Source organism: Delphinus delphis, chromosome 15 (genome assembly GCF_949987515.2).
Source record: "Delphinus delphis chromosome 15, mDelDel1.2, whole genome shotgun sequence".
NCBI classification, from domain to species: Eukaryota; Metazoa; Chordata; class Mammalia; order Artiodactyla; family Delphinidae; genus Delphinus; species Delphinus delphis.
Window position 1 is genome coordinate 7,608,153 of NC_082697.1, and position 25,022 is coordinate 7,633,174.

Here is a 25,022-nt window from a genome sequence, read left to right on the forward strand (position 1 = left end):
ATCCACTAGCCAACAAGAAACTGAGGCCCTTGATCCTGCAGCCCCAAGGAACTAACTTCCACTAACAACCACTGTGAGCTTGTGAGTGGGTCGTTCCCCAGTCTAACCTTAAGATGAGACTAGAGTATCTCAGCCTTGTGAGAATCTGAAGCCGGGGGCCCATGTAAGCCATGCCAACATTCTTGACCCATGGCAACTATGAGATAACATACGTGTGTTGTTTTAGGGTGCACAGTTTGTGGCACTTTGTTACACAGCAACAGAAAACTTATACATGTAACATACGCAGGACATCGATTGGCCACAGCATGGCTAGCAAATGCCCAGAGAAGGACCACTTGCTGAGTGACAATGGAGAGTGGTAGGGACTGCGGAGAACTGAAGATCCCCATTCTACCTGAAGAGGGAAGGCACCACCAGGCATATCCGATGGTTGCCACGTGGGGGTGTGAGATCAGTGTGGCCTTTTCACTTTTTAAGATACTACAGAAATCTGAGTTTTATGTGAAACCTCTTAACTTTTAAATGTCAGCCGTTAATTTGGAATTTTTAGAACAGCAGTGACCTGATCTCATGCAGGGCAAAGAAAACGTGTCTAGGGGCTTGATTCCAAGATAAAGTGTAAAGTGGGGTTATCCCAGCACACTTGCTCCAAATTGGAGCCCCACTACTTCCAAGCTGGTGGTGCTGGGCCCTCCCTCCAAGGGTCATTGGGAGGGTTAGAAGGTACACACAAAGTCCTTAAAATATTGTCTGCTACAGAGTAGAGACACGATACATTTTTATTATTTTTGATATTATTATTGTATTCGTTACCTATAGCTGTTGTAACAAATTCCCACAACACTGGTGGCGTACAACCACACAAATTTATCCCCTTACGGCTCTGGAGGCCAGAGGTCTGAAATCAGATTCACTGTGCTAAAGTCAAGGTGTCAGCTGGGCTGGTTCCTTTTGGAGGTTCCAGGGGAGAATCCATTTCCTTGCTTTTTCCAGTTTCTAGAGGCCACCTATATCCTTTGGGTCACATCTCTTTCTACCTTCAAACCATCAGCACAGACCCTTCAAAAATCTCTGTCTGTCCCTCTGCTTCCATCGCCACATCACCTTCCGTCTGGCTCTCACTCCTCTGGCTTCCTTCTTACAAGGACCTTGTGATGACACTGGGCCCACCTGGATAATCCAGGACAATCTCCCCATCTCAAGAGCTTTAACTTAATCACATCTGCAAAGTCCCTTCTGCCATATAAGGTAATGTTCACAGGTTCCAGGGATTAAGGTGGGAAAGATTTGGGGGAGCTATTGTTCAGCCTACCGCAATAATGACTATAATGATGATGATAATAAAATAAAAGTTATTACTATCCGACCCACAAGTCTCCTCTTTCTGACTTCTGGGATTCAAGGTCATAAGTCTGATCCAAACCCCTTCACTCAAGGCTGCAACTTCAAACTGTCATGCGTTCCACAGTGAAGCATTCCGTCTTGGGAGTTAGCGGCAGCTAACAGCGGGTTAGGGCTTCCGAATAATGAGGTTAGCTTCACCATCTTTCTCCATTCGTGACCTTGACCATCTCAGAGAAGCAAGCCAGTAGTGGCATACAGGCAATTCCTAGTCAAGAATAGAGCCAATCCACGTGGATCCACTCCCAGTGACCAGAATATGCAAAACTCTAACTTAGGGGCTTTAGTATCACCTTCATTTGTTTCATTTTAGCACAGTATCTCTTTTCTCCCCTAATCAGAGACGGATTGAAGGATGTTGATTTTTAAGCATTTCACAATCCCCGGTTTAACTTCCTTGAGATTCAGATCCCGTTTTGAAGCTTACTCATTTCCATCTAAAACAGGATGTGTTTACTTTTAAAATCATTCATTTTATAGAACTTGTTAAGCATACAGCAAATTAAGAGCAAACAACATTATATTCCAGTTAAATCTGCAAAAGGATGATCTGAACGAATTACTCATACTCCTGATTAATTTTTAGTGGAAGTAATGAGGAGGCGTAAATGGAAAAACATGGGCGTGCAGAACCTGCTTTTCAGGTAGATAACAATGTGTGCTAATCGATGGCTTTACAAAAAGGTAACCTTAAAAAAACTTCTTCAGACCTTTAAAGGCATCTTGTGTAGCGCACAACTTTAATGCAATGACATTGCCCTGTAAGTTCAAAACAACTTGAACTCTCCTCCCTCCCTCCTTCTCTCCTTTTGCTCGCTTTGGCTTTACAATGGCAAAGTTAAACAGTTGCAGCAGAAACTATCTTTGACCACAAAGCCTAAAATATTACTATCTCGCCCTTTACTAAAGTTTTGCTGATCCCTGCTCTAAAATCCCAGAGCGCTGCATGCACAAGTTGTTCGGGAATAATCTGGGGATCCTTTGGGATAGATCATACTACATGCTTTTCCCATCTTTAAATCCAACCACCCCACATGGTTAAATCATAACTTTTCAAACGGCCCTAACGTTACCATGCCAACCCAGTTCCTTTTGGTTTTGCAGATTTCTTTCCAGATGTGAATCTCTATGCATGTGTTTGCAGCCACACTGCATGATTTGCGTTATTTAACTGTTGTACATTCATTTCGGATTTTGTAAATTTACTGTTCTTAAAGAAGAAACTCATGAATCATAATTGTCCGTACAATGCACAGTCCCTGGCACTAAGCAATGAAAAGAGTAGGGGTTCTGGGAGAGAATTTACGTACGCTCATGTGTATTTGCGTTTGCAGTGTTTTTATACATTGATGACTATGAAGGTTTACCCACTAGAGATGGCAAACGCATGGTTGTGGGCAGGATGGAGTCTTACGGGTAGGTTTCCTTTGTCCCACAAAGCATTACTGGTTTTTGTTGTTGGTTTCAGCTGGAATTAATTTCCAACAGTTACAAATGGGAAGATACCATAAACAGTCAAATTCTTGACTTATCTGGAAAAATCAAGAACTCTCCTACACGGAAACCACGATCTCATGTCGACAGTTGTCTGGTCTTGAGCTTTTGATATTTCACCCCAGTTTCCTCTCAGCCCTCTTCTCTCACCTTCATTTTCTCTCTGACCTCTGCTGACATTTGAAATGACTACTTCTGCTACAGTTAAAAATATTATATATATCTATAGATAGATAACCCACATAGCTGTGTCTATAGATCCATACATATCCAAATTGATTTTAATGTACATACACACACACTGCAATGGACTGAATATTGTGTCCCCCACTCCCAAATTCATATGCTCAAATCTTAACCCCCAAAGTGGTGGCATTAGAAGGTAGGGCCTATGGGAGATGCTTAGGTCACGAGGGCAGAGCCCTCATGAATGGCATTAGCGCTCTTACAAAAGAGACCCCACAGAGATCTCTCACCCTTTCTGCCATATGAGACACAGTGAAAGGACAGCCATCCATGAACCAGGGAGCGGGTCCCACCAGAATCCGCCGGCACCTTGATCTTGGACTTCCCAACCTCCCAGTGAGGAATAAATAAATTTGTTTTTTATAACTCACTCAGTCTATGGTATTTTGTTGTAGGAGCCCACGTTGATTAAACACACAGGTAACAACTGAGGCACAAAGTGGGTAAGCAGATGAGGCGGTGTATAGTTACTGTGTTACCAGGTGGCCTTTTGGAGCTTTCCAAGGATGGCATTTAATCCAAGTACTACACTGCTGAGTACAGGAGTAAATCTTCTGCCCAAAAATACACTGACCATATTTTCAGCACAAAGATTCCAAGACTAAATTCTACAGCGGCGTACACGGTCATAAGCAAGAAATTCCACACGTACCATTGAATTTTTCACGCTCTGTAGCAAGCGCTCGTGCTGCTCAGCTATGGCCAAGGCAGCAGAGTGGACTTTCTGGTAGATGGCCTCCCCATCTCGCGTCTGAAAGATAAACAGCCCTTCACCAGTCTCACACATCCTGTGAAAACAAAGACAGAGAGCTTCTGAAAACCAGCTCCTACAAGTTCAATGCCCCTAAAGCCTAGAAGAGTCTGATACGAGGCTCATTTATTTTGTATGAGATTAGGATCCTTGTTCACATGTGCTAAACAGAGTTAACTAGAATCAAAGTGTTCGATGAACTGGTATTAATAAGGGCAGGGAACCAATCACTCGAAGCCAAAATGGTGCCCAATGTTTTTGTCCTGTAGGTTTTGTCATAGAAGGTTAATAAGCTGTTTCTGGATTCTTAGTATAATCCCTCTACTTCCTGTATGAGTCTCAAAGAGGACACCTGTGCTACGGCCTTCCCATCACAGTCCGTGAATCAGAAACTCGTCAGAAACGGCGCCATGTAGCTCAGAGGTAAAAGAAGGATTCTGTGACTCTCAGATTCCGTCCTAACCTTCCTTACAGACAATGGCTTGAAGAGTGATCTCACTCCCAAAGGCAACTATGCTTTCCCAAATCACAGATCAAATTTTACTCTAGGTGTTCACCCCATGAGATGAACCAAACACAGCTAAGAGGTTTTTTTTTTAAATGAACATAACTTTGCTGAATTAATGTGTGGAACATAAGAGAAGTTACTCAAGGAAAGCTAGATGGGTTTCAACATTAATGTTAAGGATTAAGAAGAGGATCATTTCTACCTCAGACTATTAGAAAATGAATTATATTAATAATGGAAGATAGGTACACATAATTAGGCAAGAACCAAATAAATGTGTTTTAACTACTATATATACACGCACACACACATACATACATACATGTATATATATATGTATAGTGTGTTACATATAATTAATAAATATATTTAATTACTCTAAATATTTTTAAAGACTTGGACAAAATCCTATTATCAAGGATAATTTTTAAAAGGATATTTTTTAAAGTTCTGATTTTGATACATACGTATATCAAAGATAAACTAAGAGGTTGTTTTTGTTTTAAAGAACAATATTTAATTATTACATTATTTATAATTATTAATAATTACTTCATTATTCTAAAATACAATTCCACTCCTTCCACCTCAGAATCTCTTGCTGAAAAACTGAATACTGGCCTTAATGCCTGAGTTTTGCTCACATCTAGAGGCTCACATCTAAAGAACTTTTTAACACAGCATGGAAACCAAGCAAATTTTCAACCCAAACCTGTTAAATATTTTATCTATTCCAGTCTATGCAGTTAGTGCAATAAGAAAGGAAGACTTATCCTTATTTTCCACAGTTGGCTCAATACCACGGCCATATGGCAATTTTCAGCACATATAGCATAGCATACGTTAATTGGTCAAAACCTGCCTCGCTTGAATTTCATTAATATGGACCATGTAAGAAGAAAGAGAAAAACTAGAAGGCTCTTTCAACCAGCTAATATAAAGAACTAGCTTATGAGGTTGATCATGTGATTTTAATTATTGAGTCATCCTAATCCAAGGAAGAACTAAAAACTAAAATTCAAAGCATATTTACTCAAGTCCCATTTCTTTCCTGAAGACTTCCTAAAATACTTCAGTCCTCACTGCTATCCCCTCTTTATTTGATCCACCATACAAATTTGACTCTGCTACTTGGCACCTAATTCCGCAAGGTTTTAATTTTTTCACAACACTTTTTTTTTCCATCAAATATGGAAATATAATTTGTTAAGAGGAGGGTAACCTCAATCAATTATTAAACAGGAAGAGGTGCTCTTCTGTTTCCTCTAGGGCAGAGGTCATTTTTACTTACTTAGATGCCAACCTTGGTTCCAGAAAGGATGAAGGTATCTGTTACTGGGAAACATTTGTAGGAAAATTGATTCATAGCAAACCCTGCAGCTGTGTTTCTAAAACTTGACAATCTAGTGGCTTTTAAGGTTTTTGTAACGGCAACCCGCAGTAATAAGTATAGCTTAGATTGTGACCTAGTACATCTGTTGATCTATTTATCTATCACCTAGTTATTATTTAGCTATTTATCTAACATCAATTTATAATATGTTAATATTTTCTATTATATATATATATATATTTTTTGTGTGTGTGTGTGTGTGTGGTACGCAGGCCTCTCACTGCTGTGGCCTCTGCTGTTGCGAAGCACAGGCTCTGGACGTGCAGCCTCAGCGGCCATGGCTCACGGGCCCAGCCGCTCCGCGGCATGTGGGATCTTCCCGGACCGGGGCACAAACCCGTGTCCCCTGCATCGGCAGGCGGGCTCTTAACCACTGCGCCACCAGGGAAGCCCCTCTATTATATTTTTTAATACCAGTGGCGAAGTGCTTAATTTACATTATGACTCACTAACTAGTGAAATCTACTCTTTGAAAATCACTCTTTTATCCAATGTCTGCTTTTGGTTAACATAACAAAGCCACAACCATCCTTTAATGACATTTGACTCTAAATAATTACTGTGATCAGAAACAAACCAAATCAAAACAGAGTATCAAGTATTCTTCTTGAAAGTACACAGACTTTCCCTGCCTCCACCTAAGGATCTGAAAGACACAGACACTCACACACATACACACACCTACACATACACACACTCACACATACACACTTACCACTTACAGAAAGAACCAGGAGTCACAACCTCAAATTCCATCAGGGTTCAGACAAAGAACGTGAATGGATAAAGATGCTCAGACCCCTACAACACACAGCCACACAGAGGGAGCGTAGCTAATGGACACCAGCCACCGGTCAGCCCTGGTCACGTTTAAATGGGGAAATACGAGCCCAATGTAGCCACACTTGTGATTGTCTAAGAGAAATCAGAAATTTTGATTTTTATATGAAATAACCTGAAATTTTAATGTTGGCAACTTTTTCCTTTGTTTTTTTTGTTTAAGCTGTGGGAGCCAAAATGCCTCTAAGGACCAGATCTGGCCAAGAGGCCTCCAGTTTGCGTTAAAGGCACAAACATGCACTAAAGAGCTCTAAACAGAACAGGAATTAGGCCTTTGGTTTGCCTAATTGTTGGGACTTTCATCCATATTGTTCAAAGGTATATGCCCTTCAGTGGGACAGCAGTGACCCAGAAAGCGTGGATAATGTACAAAATTGACCTCAGATGCTCTTCCATACAGTCTCTTCTAACCTCTACCCACGAGTTCTTTTATTTCATTCATGCCCCTCAACCCAACAGACTTGTCTGGTGCTGTTTCTATAAATTTATTTAGTTATTTATTTTTGGCTACATTGGGTCTTCGTTGCTGCGTGCGGGTTTTCTCTAGTTGTGTCGAGCAGGGGCTACTCTTCGTTGCGGTGCGTGGGCTTCTCATTGCGGTGGCTTCTCTTGTTGCGGAGCACAGGCTCTAGGTGCGCGGGCTTCAGTAGTTGTGGCTCGCGGGCTCAGTAGTTGTGGTGCACGGGCTTAGTTGTTCTGCGGCACGTTGGATCCTCCCGGAGCAGGGCTCGAACCCTTGTCCCCTGCATTGGCAGGTGGATTCTTAACCATCACGCCAGCAGGGAAGTCCCTGGTGCTGTTTCATAAGTAGCTTTACAAGCCATTTAAAGTGTTATTAGAGGCCTTTGGCAAAATAATATAATGGACCAACTTCCCAAGGCAAGTAAGAAGAAAATAGGGAAAAAAAGAAAAAAGGAAAGGAAAGGAAGTAAAAAAAAAAGCTCATCAAAGGGGTAATGGTCTTACATAACCTAATACGGCTATGTCTGCTTCACATCTCTGGAGAAAACACAACACAGAGCAAAGACGTTCTAATGGGTTCATCTATCAGACTTGCAAATACACAGTCTTGACGTTTTTCTTTTTGGCCACACCATGCAGCTTGCAGAATCTTAGTTCCCCAACCAGGGATTTAACCCAGGCCCACGAGAGTGAAAGCACTGAGTCCTAACCACCGAACTGCTAGGGAATTCCCTTCAAGTCTTGACTTTTAATGGTCCTGATTCCTTTCTTTCTCTTTACCCACTGACTTTGACCTTGGACACTTCTAGCATCCGAAGCCGTCCCAAATGCCCCAAGCCTCTTTCCTGATGGCCTTATGCTAACAGAACCAGTGGATGGAAACCCAGAGGAAGTAAAATAATGAGTTTAAGTTGGGCCTTTCCTATGTCCTTTGTGAAGATAAGGTTCAGATATAAGAACTCTGTGACCATACAGATGCACATATAGCTTTGAATTTCTCAGTAACTACTCTGCCTAAATGATATGCTTGTCACTCCAAACCACGGATTATGCAATTAGTTAAGAATCCATAAGAAAACCGTAAGAAAATCCATAAGAGCTCAGAAAGTATTGGGAAATTCATTCATTCATGCACATCAAGGCAGCATGGAATAAAAGGCTTGGTAAAGGTACAGACGTGGGCTCCAGACCGCCTGTCTGGGATTGCCCCTTACCAGCTTTGTGCCTGGTACACGTTAGTTAACTTCCCTAAGCCTGCATATCCATCTGTAAAATAAATATAATGATAGTAACTGTCACCTAGATTTATTGAAAGTATCAAATATGATACTCAGAATGCACAAAGCACATCTTCAAATAAGGTGCACTTCCATTATTTCACTGGAATGTAAGCTCCACGTGGACACAGATTGTTTTCTCATTTATTCACAGCTTTTCCACCAGGGCCCAGCACAGGACTTGGCCTATATTTAGTGTCCAATAAATAACTGTAGAATAGATTAGGAAACAGCAGACAGGGCTAGGAAAGGAGTGACTGAGAACTTGACCCAGGCTTCCTTGAGCAAGTTTTATTTAAACTGAGGGGTCACTGAGCCACCGTGGGGAGGGAAGTGGTTTGGATGAGAAAGCAGGAAGAACAGTGTGACAGAAACAACTGCACACAGAATGCCTTGAGGTGGGACAAAGCTAAGAGACAAGAGGACACGTTGGAGAGAGGGCGGGGGGAGGGGCGGCCCGCATGCCGTGACCCACAAGGGCTCTGAAACAATGCTCTTCACTGTCTCCAAGTCACCACCTGCATGCGACAGTTTGCACTGGCACTGAACGCCCAACTTTCTAATCTTTGTTCCTTCCCTTTGACAATGACATTCCACACCAACATAGTTTATTAGAAAAATACTAATGGAATTGAAATTATGAAGACCAAAATAAATGACCTCACGGAGGACAGTATTAATAAGCAAACTTATGAAGTTAGAAAGCCAATCGACTCAACAGTTCCTCACTTTCAAGATGTATTTTGTGCATGTGCGTGTGTACATGTGTATGTGTGTGTCTTTAGGATATTTAAACGTTGCTAAAAGCAGAATGTATCTTACCCTCAACATGTATATTTAAGATAATCTTTTCTTCTCTCCATCCCTGCCATAGGGGTTATTAGATCAGTATTGATTTTTCACTTTTACAATTATATATTATAACTGAAAGAATGCGGTACTTGTCACACTAACATTAGGCAAATCGTAACAGCGGCTGCAATGGATGTAAACAAAGGTAAAGGCAGAGGCTTTGTCTTTGAGGAGTTTACAATTCGTTTGGTTAGACAAGATCTACACATGCGAATGGGTTCAAAGATAATATAATGGTAGAGTGAGCCGCTACAGGTCAGAGGAACAATCAAGAAAGGAAACGTGGGCTTCCCTGGTGGCGCAGTGGTTGAGAGCCCGCCTGCCGATGCAGGGGACACGGGTTCGTGCCCCGGTCCAGGAAGATCCCACACGCCGCGGAGCGGCTGGGCCCGTGAGCCATGGCCGCTGAGCCTGCACGTCTGGAGCCTGTGCTCCGCAACGGGAGAGGCCACAACAGTGAGGGGCCTGCGTACCGCAAAAAAAAAACAAAACAAAAAACTGCACCCCTCCTTTGACACTTTCTATCGAACACCTTTATTTTTCACTGTGGGACTTACACCTTCTAACATCTGTTGTACTTTTTCTTAATGTCTGTCATAGTCTGTATCCCCTCTCCTCTAGAGAGTAAGTTTCATAACAACAGAACACATGTATGTTTTATTTATTGCTACACACATAGTGCTTGGAACCACACCAGCTCTCAGGGTACACTCAGGGAATGTGATGAAAGAAGGCATGATTCAGTTTTTACTAGTCCTTTACTAGAATTCTGAGGTACTGTCATATATAAAGTGGTCACATACACTAGTGGGCCATCACCTATGAAAAGATGGTCGCATCACGCAAATAGCCAACAGGTATACAAAAAATGCCCCACATCACTAACCATCAGGGAAATCAAAACCACAAGGAAATATCACCTCATACCTGTTAGAATGGCTACTGTAAACAAGACAAGAGATAACAAGGGATGGTGAGGACATAGAGAAAAGGAAATCCTTGTGCACTGTTGGTGAGAATGTAAACTGGTGCAGCCACTATGAAAAATGGTATGGAGGTTCTTCAAAAGATTAAAAACAGAACTGCCAAAAGATCCAGCAATTCCACTTCTGGGTATATATCCAAAGGAAATGAAATCACGATCTCAAAAGAGATATCTGCAACCCCATGTTCACTGCAGCATTACTTACAATAGCCGAGACATAGAAATAACCTTAGAGTCCACTGGTAGACGAATGGATAAAGAAAATGTAGTGTGTGGGTATATACACAGACACTGGAATACTATTAAGTCTTAAAAAAAAAAAAGAAGACAATCCTGCCATTCGTGACAACATGGATGGAACCTGAGGGCATTATGCTAAGTGAAGTAAGTCAGACAAAGAAAGACAAACACTGTATGATCTCACTGACATGTGGAATCTGAAAAAAGCCAAACTCATAGAAACAGGGAGTAGAAAGGTGGTTTCCAGGGGTTGCAGGAGGAGGAAAAGGGGAGATAGATGTTGGTCTAAGGGTACAGACTTCAAGCTGTAAGATGAGTAAGTTCTGGGCATCTAATGTACAGAATGGTGACTATAATTAAAAATACTCTATTGTATACCTGAAAGTTACAAAGAGAGTAGATCTTAAATGTTTCTCACCACAAAAAAAGGTAATTACGTGAGGTGATGAAGGTGTTAACTAACCTTACTGTGGTGATCATTTTGCAATACATACCTGTATCAAACCATCACCTTGTACACCTTAAACTTAAAGGATGTTCTGTATCATTTATACCTCAATAAAGCTGGAAAAATAAATAAATTAAATAAAAATACGCCTTAAATTTTTTTTTAAAGATGGCCACAAGACAGGAGGCATTGGTGAGTGTTTAATTTCTTTTTCCGAAGGTCACAAGAAAGTCATCCTTTCCTTTAAGGATTTCATATGCTAGAACCAACCACAGAAGCTCAAAAGTAAGAGGGGACCTAGCTAAGCTTCTTAGGATGGCCTTGTCTTGTCTGTGTTCACACCCACACACCTAGCACAGTGTCTGGCAGAGAACAGACGGGCAATAATGGAAGATCTTTAAAGATGATGATTAAAGAGGTTACTCCGTAGAGTGGAAAGGGGACTCTCCCTTCTGATTTCACACATGCTTCCACTCAAGCAATATTTATAATACAATTATAAATGAAAATTTATAAATAAAAAATCTAAAATTATTTTTTAGATCGATGCTAATGAAGAATGAATGGCCACATACATGGCACAACTGTCGTTTGTTTTCTTTCAAAAGAAGAGAATTTCACTTCCTCTGAGCTAGGCTGTGTGGGATCTAACGCATTTGTATTTAAATTTCTCTATTCAACATAGTAGGAAGCGCCAAGTACATTTTATTTGTTAATTTGCTTTCAATCCTTTAATAAGAATGAATATATGTTCTACAAAATATTTAGAAGTGAGGGATTACTAAGTAGCTTAGAATCAAGAAGACAAATAGAGAATATCCAAAGGTTTATATGAGAATAATGGTCCTTTTACAGGTACACTCATCTACAGTTTTCTTCTCCAATGAAAAGTTATTTCACCAGTTAAACTTGTTTTTAGAGTGATATACACAAGACACAGATGATTTCTTTTCCAAGACTGTTCAGATGTCTTTACATCCAGAAAAAGCCTTTTTCACCAATTTGTGCACTCCATTTAAGGAAAAGAATTTGTATATGCAATGTCAATTTTCACATATTCTTGGCAAACCTAAAAGTTTCTCTCAAAATGATGTCAAAAGCACGAGAGGGACATTCTCTGGCTGGTAAAGAGAGGCACCCAGGTGTGGTAATTATTCACCACTTTCTGCCAAATGTCACCTGAGCTGCCCTCAGCCCTGCAGGTGCTAAACCGAGGGTAGTCATTTAAATCGGTCAGGAGGTAGGACAGAGCCTGACACTGAAGCAAGCGGGGAACTGGGCAGCCAGCTGTGAAATTCACAGGGATACTTACTGGACACCTGCCACCATGCTTTAAACAGTAACGTTTCAAGAATAGTTCCATGGGGGATGTTGCCGCAGTTAAAACTTCATGTCAACTGGACCTTCCCATGAAAAAATCACAGACCCTGCCAATCTGATGAGCTTCACTGAAGCCTCAAGGCATTCCAAGTGGAAAGAAACAAACAAACAAACAAAAAACTCGAAAAAACTCAAATAAAATAAGCAATGTGTACTCTTCCCCCATCCCTCCCCCCAGACAAGCTCATTGTTCTTTATCTCCAGGGGCAATAAGTGGCAATTAATTGTGCAACTGCACTTTATTGAAAAGATTATATTTCAACTGTGGAATTCTTCAAGGAAAAAACAGAGGTACGGTCAGAATTGCCTATATTGGGGAAGAGAGGGAGAAACAGCATCTAGAAGACTCTAATGACCTTTGATCATGATACTGCCGCCCAGGAGAGATGAACAATTCTGACTGCACTCCGAACTAAAAGAACAGATAGGAGGTTCCAGAATTAAAGTAAACTAAGATAATTTATACATGAGTGCTGGTTATGCAGTACGCCTTCTCTTCCTTAGCTCTGGAGAGCTCACTCAGAACTAGGCTAACCTAGCAGAGTGGTGATACTTAGCCTTCTTAGAATCTATAGGGTTTGGAAGTAAGAAGAGCTGAGTGTGTTCCTGAATCCACCATTTACTTACTGGTCTCATGCCTTTGGATCAGTCGCACAGACGCCCAAGTTTCCCCTTAGGATGAGCATAATAACATCCCCTGGTTTATATGACGAGCAAATGGCTTAAATGAGACAGTGCATGTGCAATGCTTAGTACAGCAACTTTTGTATAGTAAGGGCTCAGTAAGTATCAGTATTTATTTTCAATGGTTGATATGCTTGTTAGAGCAGAGTTTTTCACCTGGATAACTGGACCTGATAATTCTTTGTCGTGGGGCTTGTTTGTGCAGCACACGTTGTGACAACTAAAAATGTCTCCAGACTTTGCCAAACGTCCCTTAGGTGCAAAATCACCCCTGGTTGAGGACCACTGTTCTGCATCTCAGCACCGTTATGAGTGATATTATTAATTACAGTCAAATAGCTGCTTCACCCTATTTGCTTTGAGAAATTATTAAATACTGTACTGGACACATTTTGTTAGTTTTTTTTTAAACCTCACATCCCTTCTGATGGTGTCAGTAACCTCTTCCTGCTTTGGGAGAACCACGCCCATTCTATCTGTACCCTGTGTGCTTTCCATAAAGTCCTCAGTGCAGTTCCTGACACATAGTGAATGGAATGGTCAATGTATGGTAAGAATCTATCTCTCTTCTATTGGCTGACGGTGTGAGACGACCTCAAAGCTCCTGGAAGCCCCATGTGGAGCAGAGTGAAGCCAGCTAGAAGAAACAAGACTATGATATAAAACCTAGGGTCCTCATTTGGACTCTGAATCAACCCAACCCTGAAGCCACCTCTGCTCCCTGGACTTTGGGTTCTGAAGGCCGACAAATTTCTTGTCTGCTTGTGTCAGTTTGTGTTGACACAACTGCCTACTACCTGCCAGGCATTATGCCAGGTGTTTGTATATGTACCTTTATTTAGTCTTCATGGCCATCTTGTGAGAGACATAAATTATACCCATTTTACAGGTGGCCAATGGAAGCTCAGAGAGTTAAGTCATTTACTCAAGGTCCCACAGCCAGTATGTGATTGACTATAATTTCATTTCGTTTCCTCCACCTCCCAGCCCAGCTTATTACGCGTGCCCCATTGTCAATCCTGGTGCGGTGAAATGGGCCATTCAGCAGGAATAACATTTAGCTCCAAGTCTAACAGAGGCTTTGCCTAGACAGAGCAGAACTTTGCCCAAGGTCTTAGGAAGATTCTCTGCATTCTAGAGGGGAAATGTTGTGACGTTTTTGCAGACGCATGCTGGATATGTGAAAACTATCTGTCTAGAGAGACTTAACTCCTGTTCATCTATCAACGTGAGACAGGGAGAAAATTATCTTAGTTAATATGACACTGCCTTATTTTGAACACATCCAAAAATAGCCAAGGGAAAGAATTATCTTCACTAATAAAGTGAGGCAGCTGTGAAACCTTCACACTTGGGGGAACATGAATGATCTTATATCCTGAGCATCTTGATGGTAACTATAAAAATTCATCTTTGAGTTTCAGGCAAAATATAAAATAGTATGATTACCTTGCATTTAACACTGTCTGGATCCTGCAAACCCAGTCCTGTTCCAAAAGGTATTATGATAAAACCTCAAAGAGACTATTAAGAGAAGCCCAGCACCTTCTGGGTCATCTATATGCATTGCTGCTTTTACCTAAGACCACCCCAGAAGGAAGTTATTACTTAGATAAACTTACAAGGGAAGTTAAACACTTTGTAAGTGGCCAACAGCTAAGAAAGAATAGCGATCAGGACCTAGGGTCTCTCTGACTCCCAAATCAGTGCTCCTTACACTAGGAACCACACTGTTTGGGAAATGAGCGAGGTCCTAAGAATACATTCCCGATACTTGTCCTTCCGATTGTTCGTTCAGTCTCAGGTTTGCGCCGGCCCCATAAAGCATGACCACTGAACAAGATGCTGCTCAAAATCAATAAATATTCGAAGTCCCCACCATATCTGAGGCACAACACTGTGTGGTACGGGCTGTAGGTACTACGATCATCTAACCACTGGAGTTCGTGGACAAAATACCCAAAAGTCAGACCATAAAGAGACCAAAGTCATGAACCAAAAAGCTCCTTCATTTCCCGAGTCAGCACTTTACGGCTTTTGGTCAAAGAGGAATATTTCTGAACTTCATGTCCCCAGTACAGCCTCACTTTTCTTCCACCATTTCTTTCACTTGAGGTCCTTCAATATCTCCCCACATCCACATCTGCTACCTCTATCCTAGTATTTACAAAATATGAACACGATTATGCACAATCACCTACTTAAAAATCTATATGGTTTGCTATCACACTTGGGGGAAATATCAAAGTCTTTAAAATAATCTCCTAGATCCTTAGCAGTTCTACTAAATGTCAATATGAAGAAGTTAAACTTTTGCAAGCTATGAGCAGTATTAAAACCTGGAAGATCGAGATAATTTTTACACAGTTTCAAGGAGGGCTTCCCTGGTGGCGCAGTGGTTGGGAGTCCGCCTGCCAATGCAAGGGACACGGGTTCGTGCCCCCGTCCGGGAAGATTCCACATGCCGCGGAGCGGCTGGGCCTGTGAGCCACGGCCGCTGAGCCTGCACGTCCGGAGCCTGTGTTCCGCAATGGGAGTGGCCACAACAGTGAGAGGCCCGCGTACAGCAAAAAAAAAAAAAAAAAAAAAAAGTTTCAAATAGTCATGAGATACTACAAAGGTTTACTAAATTTTTAGCCTTTGGAAGTGACAATAAAAAGCCATACATACCCATTTCCTATTATTATTTCCTATAAATAGAGTGAATCAAAGAAAAGCTGAAAAATATGAAAGTTGGAATAAATGCTGCCCCAAATGGGCCCCAAACATCTTGACCAACGCAGAATTCTTCTGCACGTCAATATGAAATACGAGGTGTACAGTCAATAGAAAAGCCTATTTTCTATGATGAAACATCTTTCATAACCAGATTTCACTGGTTACAGTTAATACATAAATAATTTCTGAGGGAATTCCCTGGCGGTCCATTGGTTAGGACTCCGCACTTTCACAGCCGAGGGCATGGGTTCAATCCCTGGGCAGGGAACTAAGATCCCACAAGCCACGCGGCGTGGCCAATAATAATAATAATTATTATTTCTGAGACCGAAGCAGGGAAATATACCCACCTTCCCAAACAAATTCTTAATTTTCTATCAAGATTTTCCTATAAGGATAATAAATAAGTAGTTCTGACATAAGAAGGATGCTGCACTAAAAATTAAAGTTTTATCTGCTCACTTGAGAACCTTTGTGTCTCTGGGAGATTCACCAATGCGTTTTTACCACTTCCATTTCCAGGTACTTAAAATTTAAATAGACCAAAGAAGAGCTGTGTGGAAAAGAAGAATTTAAACACTTTCTAGGATAGCTGTAAGAGCATCAAATTGATCATACTTCTGAAAAGTGAATTTTAAATAATTGGGCTTTGTTTATAATAGAGTGAACAGATGAATGTGAGTGGCGCATTATATGACGTGAACCTGGGGAAAAAAATGTAGAAAAACAGTCATGAAACTCACCTCCCTGCCTCAAAAGTGAACCAAGCAGCATCTCGTCCATACCGCCGCAGGGCGCTTAGCGGCCAAGAGATGAGTTTGACTCTGGGATTCTGGACGTCCCAAAGACAGATATGCTCATATGTAATCTGCAAGGCACATTCGCCATGTACATCTAAGTTAGGAGATGGCATCAAATACACATTGAATCTCTCTGGGAGAAAAACAAAAGGTTAGTCTAAAATCCCCAGGAATAAAACATCAAAGACATTGTAGGAACAAAGAGGCATTTCAAAGTAATTCAAGCTCTTATTCTAGGTTTTGGTTGAATATTCAGGAAGATAAACCTTTCTCATAAATTAACAGTTCCAGTAAATGATTTTTTTAAATGAAGACCATATTAAATAACATAATAATGATACAGTCTGGTTGTCAACATACATGCAACACTATTTACATGAGCAAAGATCTTTTTAGAATTTTTAAATTTGCATAATAAAAATTTGTATGCCAGTAAAAGACAAAAGCAATGAAACCATTAAAAACAATTTTTTTCTTGCCAAGTACATGTTAATTACACCCACACTTTTGTGTTCACAAAAGATGCAGGTGCAAAATAATTGCTGCATGGTTTAATGATATTAAAATTATATCGATCAATTTATAATTTTCATAACTAAAGGAACACAACTCTACCCCAAATTATTTAAATAAACTAATACTAACTAACACTATGCACTTAACTGACCAACAGTTTGGAAAAATTCCAGTGGATCTATTTGAACTAGTTTTAACAAGAGCTCTCTTTAGCCAAGTACCGGAAAGAAATATTCATTTGCTTATTTGGATGACTGTTAACATTTAACCAAGATTACTCTGAATAAACTACTTGGCTTATTATTGCAACTGAATTTTCATCCCCTCAGATACCGTCATGGTATTTTTATTACATTTCTAGAAAATTCATTAATTTAGGAAGCTATAGAGTCAAAATTTTAAGTGAAATATAAACAAAAATATTATTACTACAGCAAACACACTTTTATCTATCCATTGTTATGGTAGATTGCCTACATCTGAGAAAATAGTGTGGCACTAATAATATCACTGGTATTCTAAATTAATTGTTTTATAATAAGGAAGTCATTAGAATTTCCATAGACTTCAGCTTAGTAAATAGGAGTGTCAAGACTGTCTTCATAAATGTATTCAAGCATCTATTCTTCAAGTTTTCTAAGTTACTTCAAACTCCCAGTAACCAAATATTTACTGCTTTCTAATAACTATTATTTTAAAAGTATATCCTAGTGGAGCAAATTTCTCCCTGGAGAGTGCTGAAACAAGTAAGAAAGACTGTCATCATCAAGCAAAAAGTAAGAGAGACCATTACCAATTTCTTTGCTTGGAAGTTCTTCCATATAAACTACCTTATCCAAGAAAAACAGCAAAAGTGGTAAGAGTGACCACTTTAGTTACAATTACTTGAAGTCATACAATTAACCTTGTAAAGTGCCTTAAAAGACAGAGCTGAGTTCAATTATAATCCCTAGTAGTTATATACCAGAGGTGTTCTTATTCCTATTTGACAGAAGAGGAAACTGCGGCACAGAAAATTGGTACCAGAAAGGTAACTCCTAGGCACAGGCAATTCTCGAATTCAGTTTGGAGCACTATCTGAATATAGCTTTGCAAATACAAAACGTGAAAAATAAGTGCTGATCTGAGTCCTCTAAAAAATAATCAAAACCTGTCATGCTTTCCTCTTTATGTTTGGTTTCATGTGCATTTGTCGGTGAGGCACTACAGGTGCCGTGCAGCCCAAGAGCATCCTGAGTTAGTGAACTGTGGAGGGAGGAGCTTGGGGCTTGCTTGTATGACCCTGGTGAAGGACTTAATTAAGCTCTCTGCCGCTCAATTTCCCAGTCTGCAAAGAGGCTCCTCCTTAGCACTTCTAAGACTTTGTCAATTACACTTCCCTGGGGATGGATTCTGGCAGATACGAGGCTTCCAAGATAGTCGCCGACTGTAAATGTGTCATGAAGACATAGTTCCAACTGGAGAAAGGGCATTTTTTACTAACAACTGGAGTGTGAATCCACGGAAAGGGTCAGCACAATTCCACCTCTGCCATGTTCGTAATCAAGCCAGGTGACCCACAGCCTCTTCGGTTGTGATATATCCTCATAGATCAAGTCAATAGGCTAAGAGTAGAACTGTGGGATCCCATCTATCCCATCACAAGGCCCAGTTATTTGGAGCCAAAGAAATGATTCCTCGCCTCCAAGCTCATACTGCAAACCAACATTGATTCTGTTGAAGTGTTCATGAATATTTCAGTCATTATTATTTATAATGACGTATTCCCAGGTTGAGCGTTGAGCTTGAAGAGTTGGCTCAATTGTTAGAGCTAAAAAAGTATATCACAGATTTAAGTGGGTTTAAACTCGATGATACATTCATGAAGTCTGGATTCTATTAAAAACACTGGAAAGTGTTCAATAAAAATTTTAAGTGAAAAAAAGCAAGACAAGAACCCATTGCATTGTAAAATCTGTACACTATAAATATAGGCTCAAGAGTATAGTCTGGAATCAAACAGTAGTTATTGGAATTGGAGCAAGACCTTTAGCTCTTTTAAGATTCAATTTCCTCATCTGTGAAATGGAGAAGTAATAGTACTTATATCATAGGGCTGCCAGGAAAATTAAACGGTCTAATGCATCTTCTGCACGAAACTGACACACACACAGCAGGTTCCCCATAACTTCTATCTGATATTATTAATGTAGATACATTCCCATTATACGTTGAAAACATGTTAAGAAAAGAAACACACTGAAATGTCTGCTCAGGTTTTAGGTGAAATAAAAGGTTATTTTTACTTCTTTCTTTACACATTTTTATACCTTCAAAAATTTTACATCATGAAGATGTCTCACGTTTCATTACATGGGGACAAAAACAGTTTTAGAAAAGAGCAAAGGAGAGAATTCTCTTTACATACCACTCTGTTCTCTCTCAACCCCCGTAGCCAGTAAGTCAGGCTCTCCAAGGCTGATGTCATTGATTCGCGTCCCCACACACTCCATCTGGAGAACTTTGCACCATTCATCAGCCTCAAGATCTGCGGAAATGTCCAGAGATTAACGTGTATGCCCAGCACCCGCTGAAAAACAAAAAGCCAAAGCCCTCCCTGCCTCCGACAAACCTGATTCACAGGCAAAGGTCTTGGACGTATCATCATTGAAATAAATCACTATGGCATGCTTCTTGGTGCTTTTTGGCAACCGAGCTATGTTCTTCACGTTGTTGAGTTCTGTAACCTGAAAAATGAACGATGGTGAGTATAGGATGCTCCGGAAAGAAAGCTTCCCATCAACACCATCAAACTGAGTGGAGGCACAGAAGGCAGAAGGCGCGTCCCAGGCGAACACAGCCTGACAGAAGAGTGTGTATTCAAAAGCGATGAATTATTTCAGTGTCATGCTCAGTGCCTAGCAAGGAAGGTTAACAGACTACCTCCCCTTTTTAGATTTTTTTCTTTTGAAGCCTATTAAGAGGCACAGGCTCAAAGCTTCGTAGACGTAGACACTTGTTTTATGTTTTTAGTTTCTTATCCGCCCCTGTCAAAGACTCTGCCTTCTCCATTGTCATCATGTTTATCTCCATCAATGTGGACAGACTTTCAAATACCCCGTCTCTTCAGAGTACTCCCAACGCAAGCATCTTAAACACACTGACCCCGAGGAAGAGAAGGCAATGGTGGTCTGGTTCGTAACTAGATGATCTCACCCTTTGATAATCAGAGATAGAGTCTTAGGATTCTCAAAGATGCCCCTCTACTCAGGGTTGAAGTCATATATTCCAACACAGAGAGCTGGTAGGTGAGGTGTTACTCCAGTCTCTCTGGCTTACTCCTAGCTTCTCCATGGTTATGGGGCCACTGTCTTAGGGTCTGAAAATACTGCATGGTAATTACCTTCTTCCTAACAGTAGGGGAAAGCTTTCCCCACTAGCCATTCTCCTCACCTCCCTCTCTCCCTCTAACCCTTTTATGAACCGTTTCCCTCCCACAAGGGGTATTGGCTCATTGTGTTTCCAAAATGCCATCTCTCATTCAGTTACATCCAGATCCCCTGCTGTACTCCAGGGCTGTGATCATTGAGTCCTGCAGGAGAGAAGGTTTAGGTGGCTTAGGGCAGAGTATTTACAAGATAAATAACCCTCTCACACTGACTTAGTCTATCTCTTCTGTGTTATACAAAAGAATGTGTCTCCCATCAGTCTTTGCCATCACTAATGTCATGCCATGTCTCCCATCTATTACTCTAAATTCAATAAATGCTTGGCTCAGGAAGTAGGTGAGGAGAGAAGCAAATACTGTCCATGCACATCCTAACCTGATGATTTCACTTCCCTGCTTCTTAAACTCCACTGGCTCTCTTTATAGGATAGTGCAAATTTCTTAGCATGAAATATCACAACAGTTGCTACGGACCAAATGTTTGTGGCCCTCCCAAATTCATATGTTGAAAGCCTACCTCTAAGGGGATGGTATTAAGAGCTGGAGCCTTTGGGGTGATTAGGTCATGAGGGTGGAGCCCTTGTGAATGGGATTAGTGCTCTTAGAAAAGAGGCCCCAGAGAGCTCCCTTGTCCCTTCTGCCATGTGAGGACACAGCAAGAAGTCGCCTTCCAGAAACCAGAAAGTGAGTTCTCACCAGACACTGCATCTCCCTGTGACTTGACCTTGGACTTCCCAGCCTCCAGAACCGTGAGAAATACACGTCTGTTGTTTATCAGCTACCCAATTTATAGTGTTTTTGTTGTAGTAACCCAAACAGATAACACTGTTTCCCAAAAGCTGCAAACTCTTTAGTGGCTAAACACTACCTATCTCATTCCCCAACTGCACCAAGTCTCTCAGCGTTTACCAGATGCAACTGTTTATTTTTTGCTTATTTCTGTGCTAACACCACAATATAAGCCACTATCATCTTGCCATAACTGCTTACTGGTCTCTCCACTTCTATCCTAACCCCATTCATTCACTGTAAACACAGCATCCAGATGATCTTTTCTTTCTTTTTTTTTTTTTTTTTAATGTTTTCTTTTGAAAACCCTAGTCAGCTTTGGGAAGGAAGTAGCTTTGGCGGAAGCAAAGATATTTTGGTGAAAAAGGAAAAAGGAGCCTTAACGTGAACAGAGGCGCTTGGACAAGTGAGGGTCAGGGGGCACAGATGAGTTTTTTAAAATGCAGTTCTGACTCCAGCGTTTCTAGGCATAAAACAGAACATTTCAATGACTTCCCTTTTGCACTTGCAACAAAAGCCCAGATCCTTAGAATGATTATGAAAGCCCCCTGTGGTCCTCCTTATAGCTCTCACCAGGCTCCTCTCTGACACCTTCCCGAGCATCCTATGTCCCAGCCACACTGGCCTTTATTCAGTTCCCAGGAGGCACCATGATTCTCCCGGCACACAGCCCTCCCCATGGTCTCCTTACTTCACTCCCACTGGCCCTGCTGGTCTTAGTTTAAATCTCATTTACCTGCAGAGCCCCACTGCACAACCCCCCAGCCCCCGTCAAATCAACGTCTCAAGGCTCTACGATCCAATGACATCTTTGCCCTCACAGACCTCGGATGGCTACACGGGTTATGGTTTAGCGCCTGTCTTAGAATAAAAGTTCCATAGGGCAGAAACGGTATATTTTTTGCTCACCACTTTGCCCCCTGAATCTAACCCAGAGCCTGTCACATAGCGAGAATTCAATGAATGTAGGTGGACTTGAACAAAAGACCAAACTCACCCACAAATTCACGTGTATGATGCTTCTCCAGGGTGAGTGCCTCTCTCTCCTGTCTCTTTTCTCCAGGGGAACTTCACTTTTCCTTCAAGGTTCACTTCCTCTGGGAAAGTTGCCCTGACCTCAGTGTGAATTCATTGTTCCCTCTCTCTGTTCCCATGTCTGCTGCATGAAGCTCTATTCTATTATCTGTTGTTGTAAGGAATCCATTTAGCTCTCCAGCTCCCAGCTAGACACGAGTCACCTACTCACTGATGAGCTGAATCAATGAAAAACAATCATTTGAGAGTCAACATTTATCGAGCCTACACCCTACATTTATACACACTCTGCTTAATATTTTTATATAGAACATCTTATTTGATCTTCATAAAAATCCTATGACTGATATTATTATCAGTATTTTCCAGATGAAGAAACTGGGGATGAGAAAGGTTAAACTCATCTGCCCAAGTCCACAGCTAAAAGATGGCACAAACGAGTTGCGAATGAGGCAAACTGGCCCCAAAGCTTCCGCTCTTCACCGTCCAAAACACTAATAATGACTAACCCTGCAAAAGTTCAGCAGAGAGAATCTTTAACTCCGAAAGCCATCTCCTATTGGAGGACCTCTTTCTTTTCATGGGGGTAGGTTTTATTCTAACCCTCTACTGAGATATTATATAAGATTAGTCCACCCTAGCCTCAAACTCAGCAATGATCTTGAAATATGTCATTTCATTAAACATCCACCAAGGGCAAAGAGGAAGGAATAAGTCACCTGAAAGGGTCAGGAAGTGCAGGGAGAGCTGCATGAGTCCAAACACAATCGTCCATTCTGGAAACTGGTTTAGATAATAAGAAACCCCACACCCCTCTCAGGGTGAACGTTTAAGGAGCAAAGGAGCGGGTAGGGTTATGTTTTATGTGTGGAAGGACCATCAGGTTCTGAAGCAACAGTTTCTGTCCCCACCTCAGAACTACATCTCAGTGAGCACGTGTACACACACACACACACACACACACACACACATAAACATGCTCGCGTGCACACCTTACTTCCAAAAGAATTGCAATCTGCTTGAATTCATGATAGAATCTTCCTCAAAACACATGCTACAGTGACAATTATGAGAATTTACATTTTCAGATATATTTATAAGTCACACAAAAACTTCTATGAGACACTTATTTTCACCATCACTTCATTTTGTAAATGAGAAAAACGAGGCAGGACGTATTTTTTTTTAATATTCCTTTCCCAAAGAAATAATTGGCCCCTAAATAATTACTTTTGAAGTAAAGAGAGATTCTGATAAGGTCTCAGATTATCATTTAATATGAGCAGTATCTTAAACAGGGGCGACAACAGTGTAACTGACCATCAAAAATGACTCTATGGGATCCTCAGCCCTGTCTCAAAGAGGATGAGCTTTCGGGACCACTCGCGTGTAATGACTTCAGTTCAACTTCAGTATGCATTTATTGTCTTTTCCTTATGCCTCAGATCACCCAGAAGTTCCTTCTTGCCAAGTTCAAAACTTTTAAGGAAAACGCCCTCCTGGGTTTTATAGATTACATTTATAGTTTTCTAGATTTTATTTTTCTTCCACAGTGCAGGAGAATACACACACCCTAAACTTTACATGAATTATGCTCTTTGTGTAGAGATTCACAGATAAAATGTAAAAATTTCTTCAAGGTATAACAGCATCAAGGAGGGAACCACTTAAGCACGACTGCAGGAGAACAACATTCCCTCTTCAAGAATCTTCCTTGCATCCATTCGTTCATCTAAATGTTTAATTCATTGTTTATTTACTATTCATTTACTCATTCATTCATTTATTTATTTGTAAAATTTACTCTGTGTCAAGTACTGTTCTATTCACTAGGGATAAGATACGGAAGCTTTGTGCGTTGTTAGTGGTAATGCAAAATGATGCAGCTGCTGTGGAAAACAGTATGGAGGTTTCTCAAAAAATTAAAAACAAAACTACCGTGTGGTCCAGCAATCCCACTTTTGGGTATATACTCAAAGGAAATTCAAAGGACCTCAAAGGGATATTTACACTCCTGTGCTTACTGAAGTATTACCTACAATAGCCAAGATATGGAAACAACCTAAATGTCCATTGATAGATGAATAAAGAAAATGTGGTATATACCTAGAACGGGATATTATTCAGCCTTAGTAATATTATTTTCTTTCCCTTGTACTTCTTTTTAACTGTTAATTCCTGTTCATGGCAAACAATACCCGTTTCTATTGATGGTAGTAAGAAAATGTTCTTTTACAGTGAATTTATTTAAACAAAGAAGTGATATGATTTCAAGCAAAAAAATTAAGTAAATAAGAGTAGAGGTGATACTGTGACCACAAACAGTTACGAATGACAAATGACTAAAAATTAGGAAAAACACCATCAATCTACTACTCCTAATCTAATACAACTATTATGAAACTGACTTTCATTTCATTTTCTACTGAGTCAACAGTCCAGGTGACAACCAATTGACCTAAAGGTCATAGTCACCCAGAACCATTCTCATGTGCTTCGCAGAGGCATGACAGTAAATTTCAATAGAAACTTGGTAAAGATTTGGTGCCCACTTGGTATCCCAAAGGTCACCCATCTGAATAGGACCATTTGTTTTCTTTTTGCCTTTTTTGTCCATTTCATGATTGCATGTCCTAAATGAGAGACAACAAAGCATTTCAAGCCTCATGACCAAAATCTGAAATATGTCTGAGAATTATGATTTAAAGATCAAAAGAACAGTTCCCAAGAGAAGTCTAAATGAGATCCAGTTACAAATTTTCATTACTAACAG

General features: G+C 40.7%; 1 protein-coding gene across 3 annotated transcripts in view; it reads right to left on the bottom strand.

Annotated features, from left to right (window-relative positions):
• DOK5 (docking protein 5) overlaps positions 1-25,022 on the bottom strand; it is a 141,813-nt gene that overhangs the window by 23,596 nt on the left and 93,195 nt on the right. For 2 of the 3 annotated variants that reach the window (XM_060032657.1, XM_060032659.1), the window contains exons 3-6: positions 19,610-19,724; positions 19,406-19,525; positions 16,426-16,615; positions 3,797-3,932 (exon numbers count right to left, since the gene is read on the bottom strand). In XM_060032657.1, the coding sequence (XP_059888640.1) occupies positions 3,797-3,932; positions 16,426-16,615; positions 19,406-19,525; positions 19,610-19,724 (561 nt within the window). The remainder of the gene's footprint in view (positions 1-3,796; positions 3,933-16,425; positions 16,616-19,405; positions 19,526-19,609; positions 19,725-25,022) is intronic. The other variant, XM_060032658.1, reaches the window with a different exon arrangement.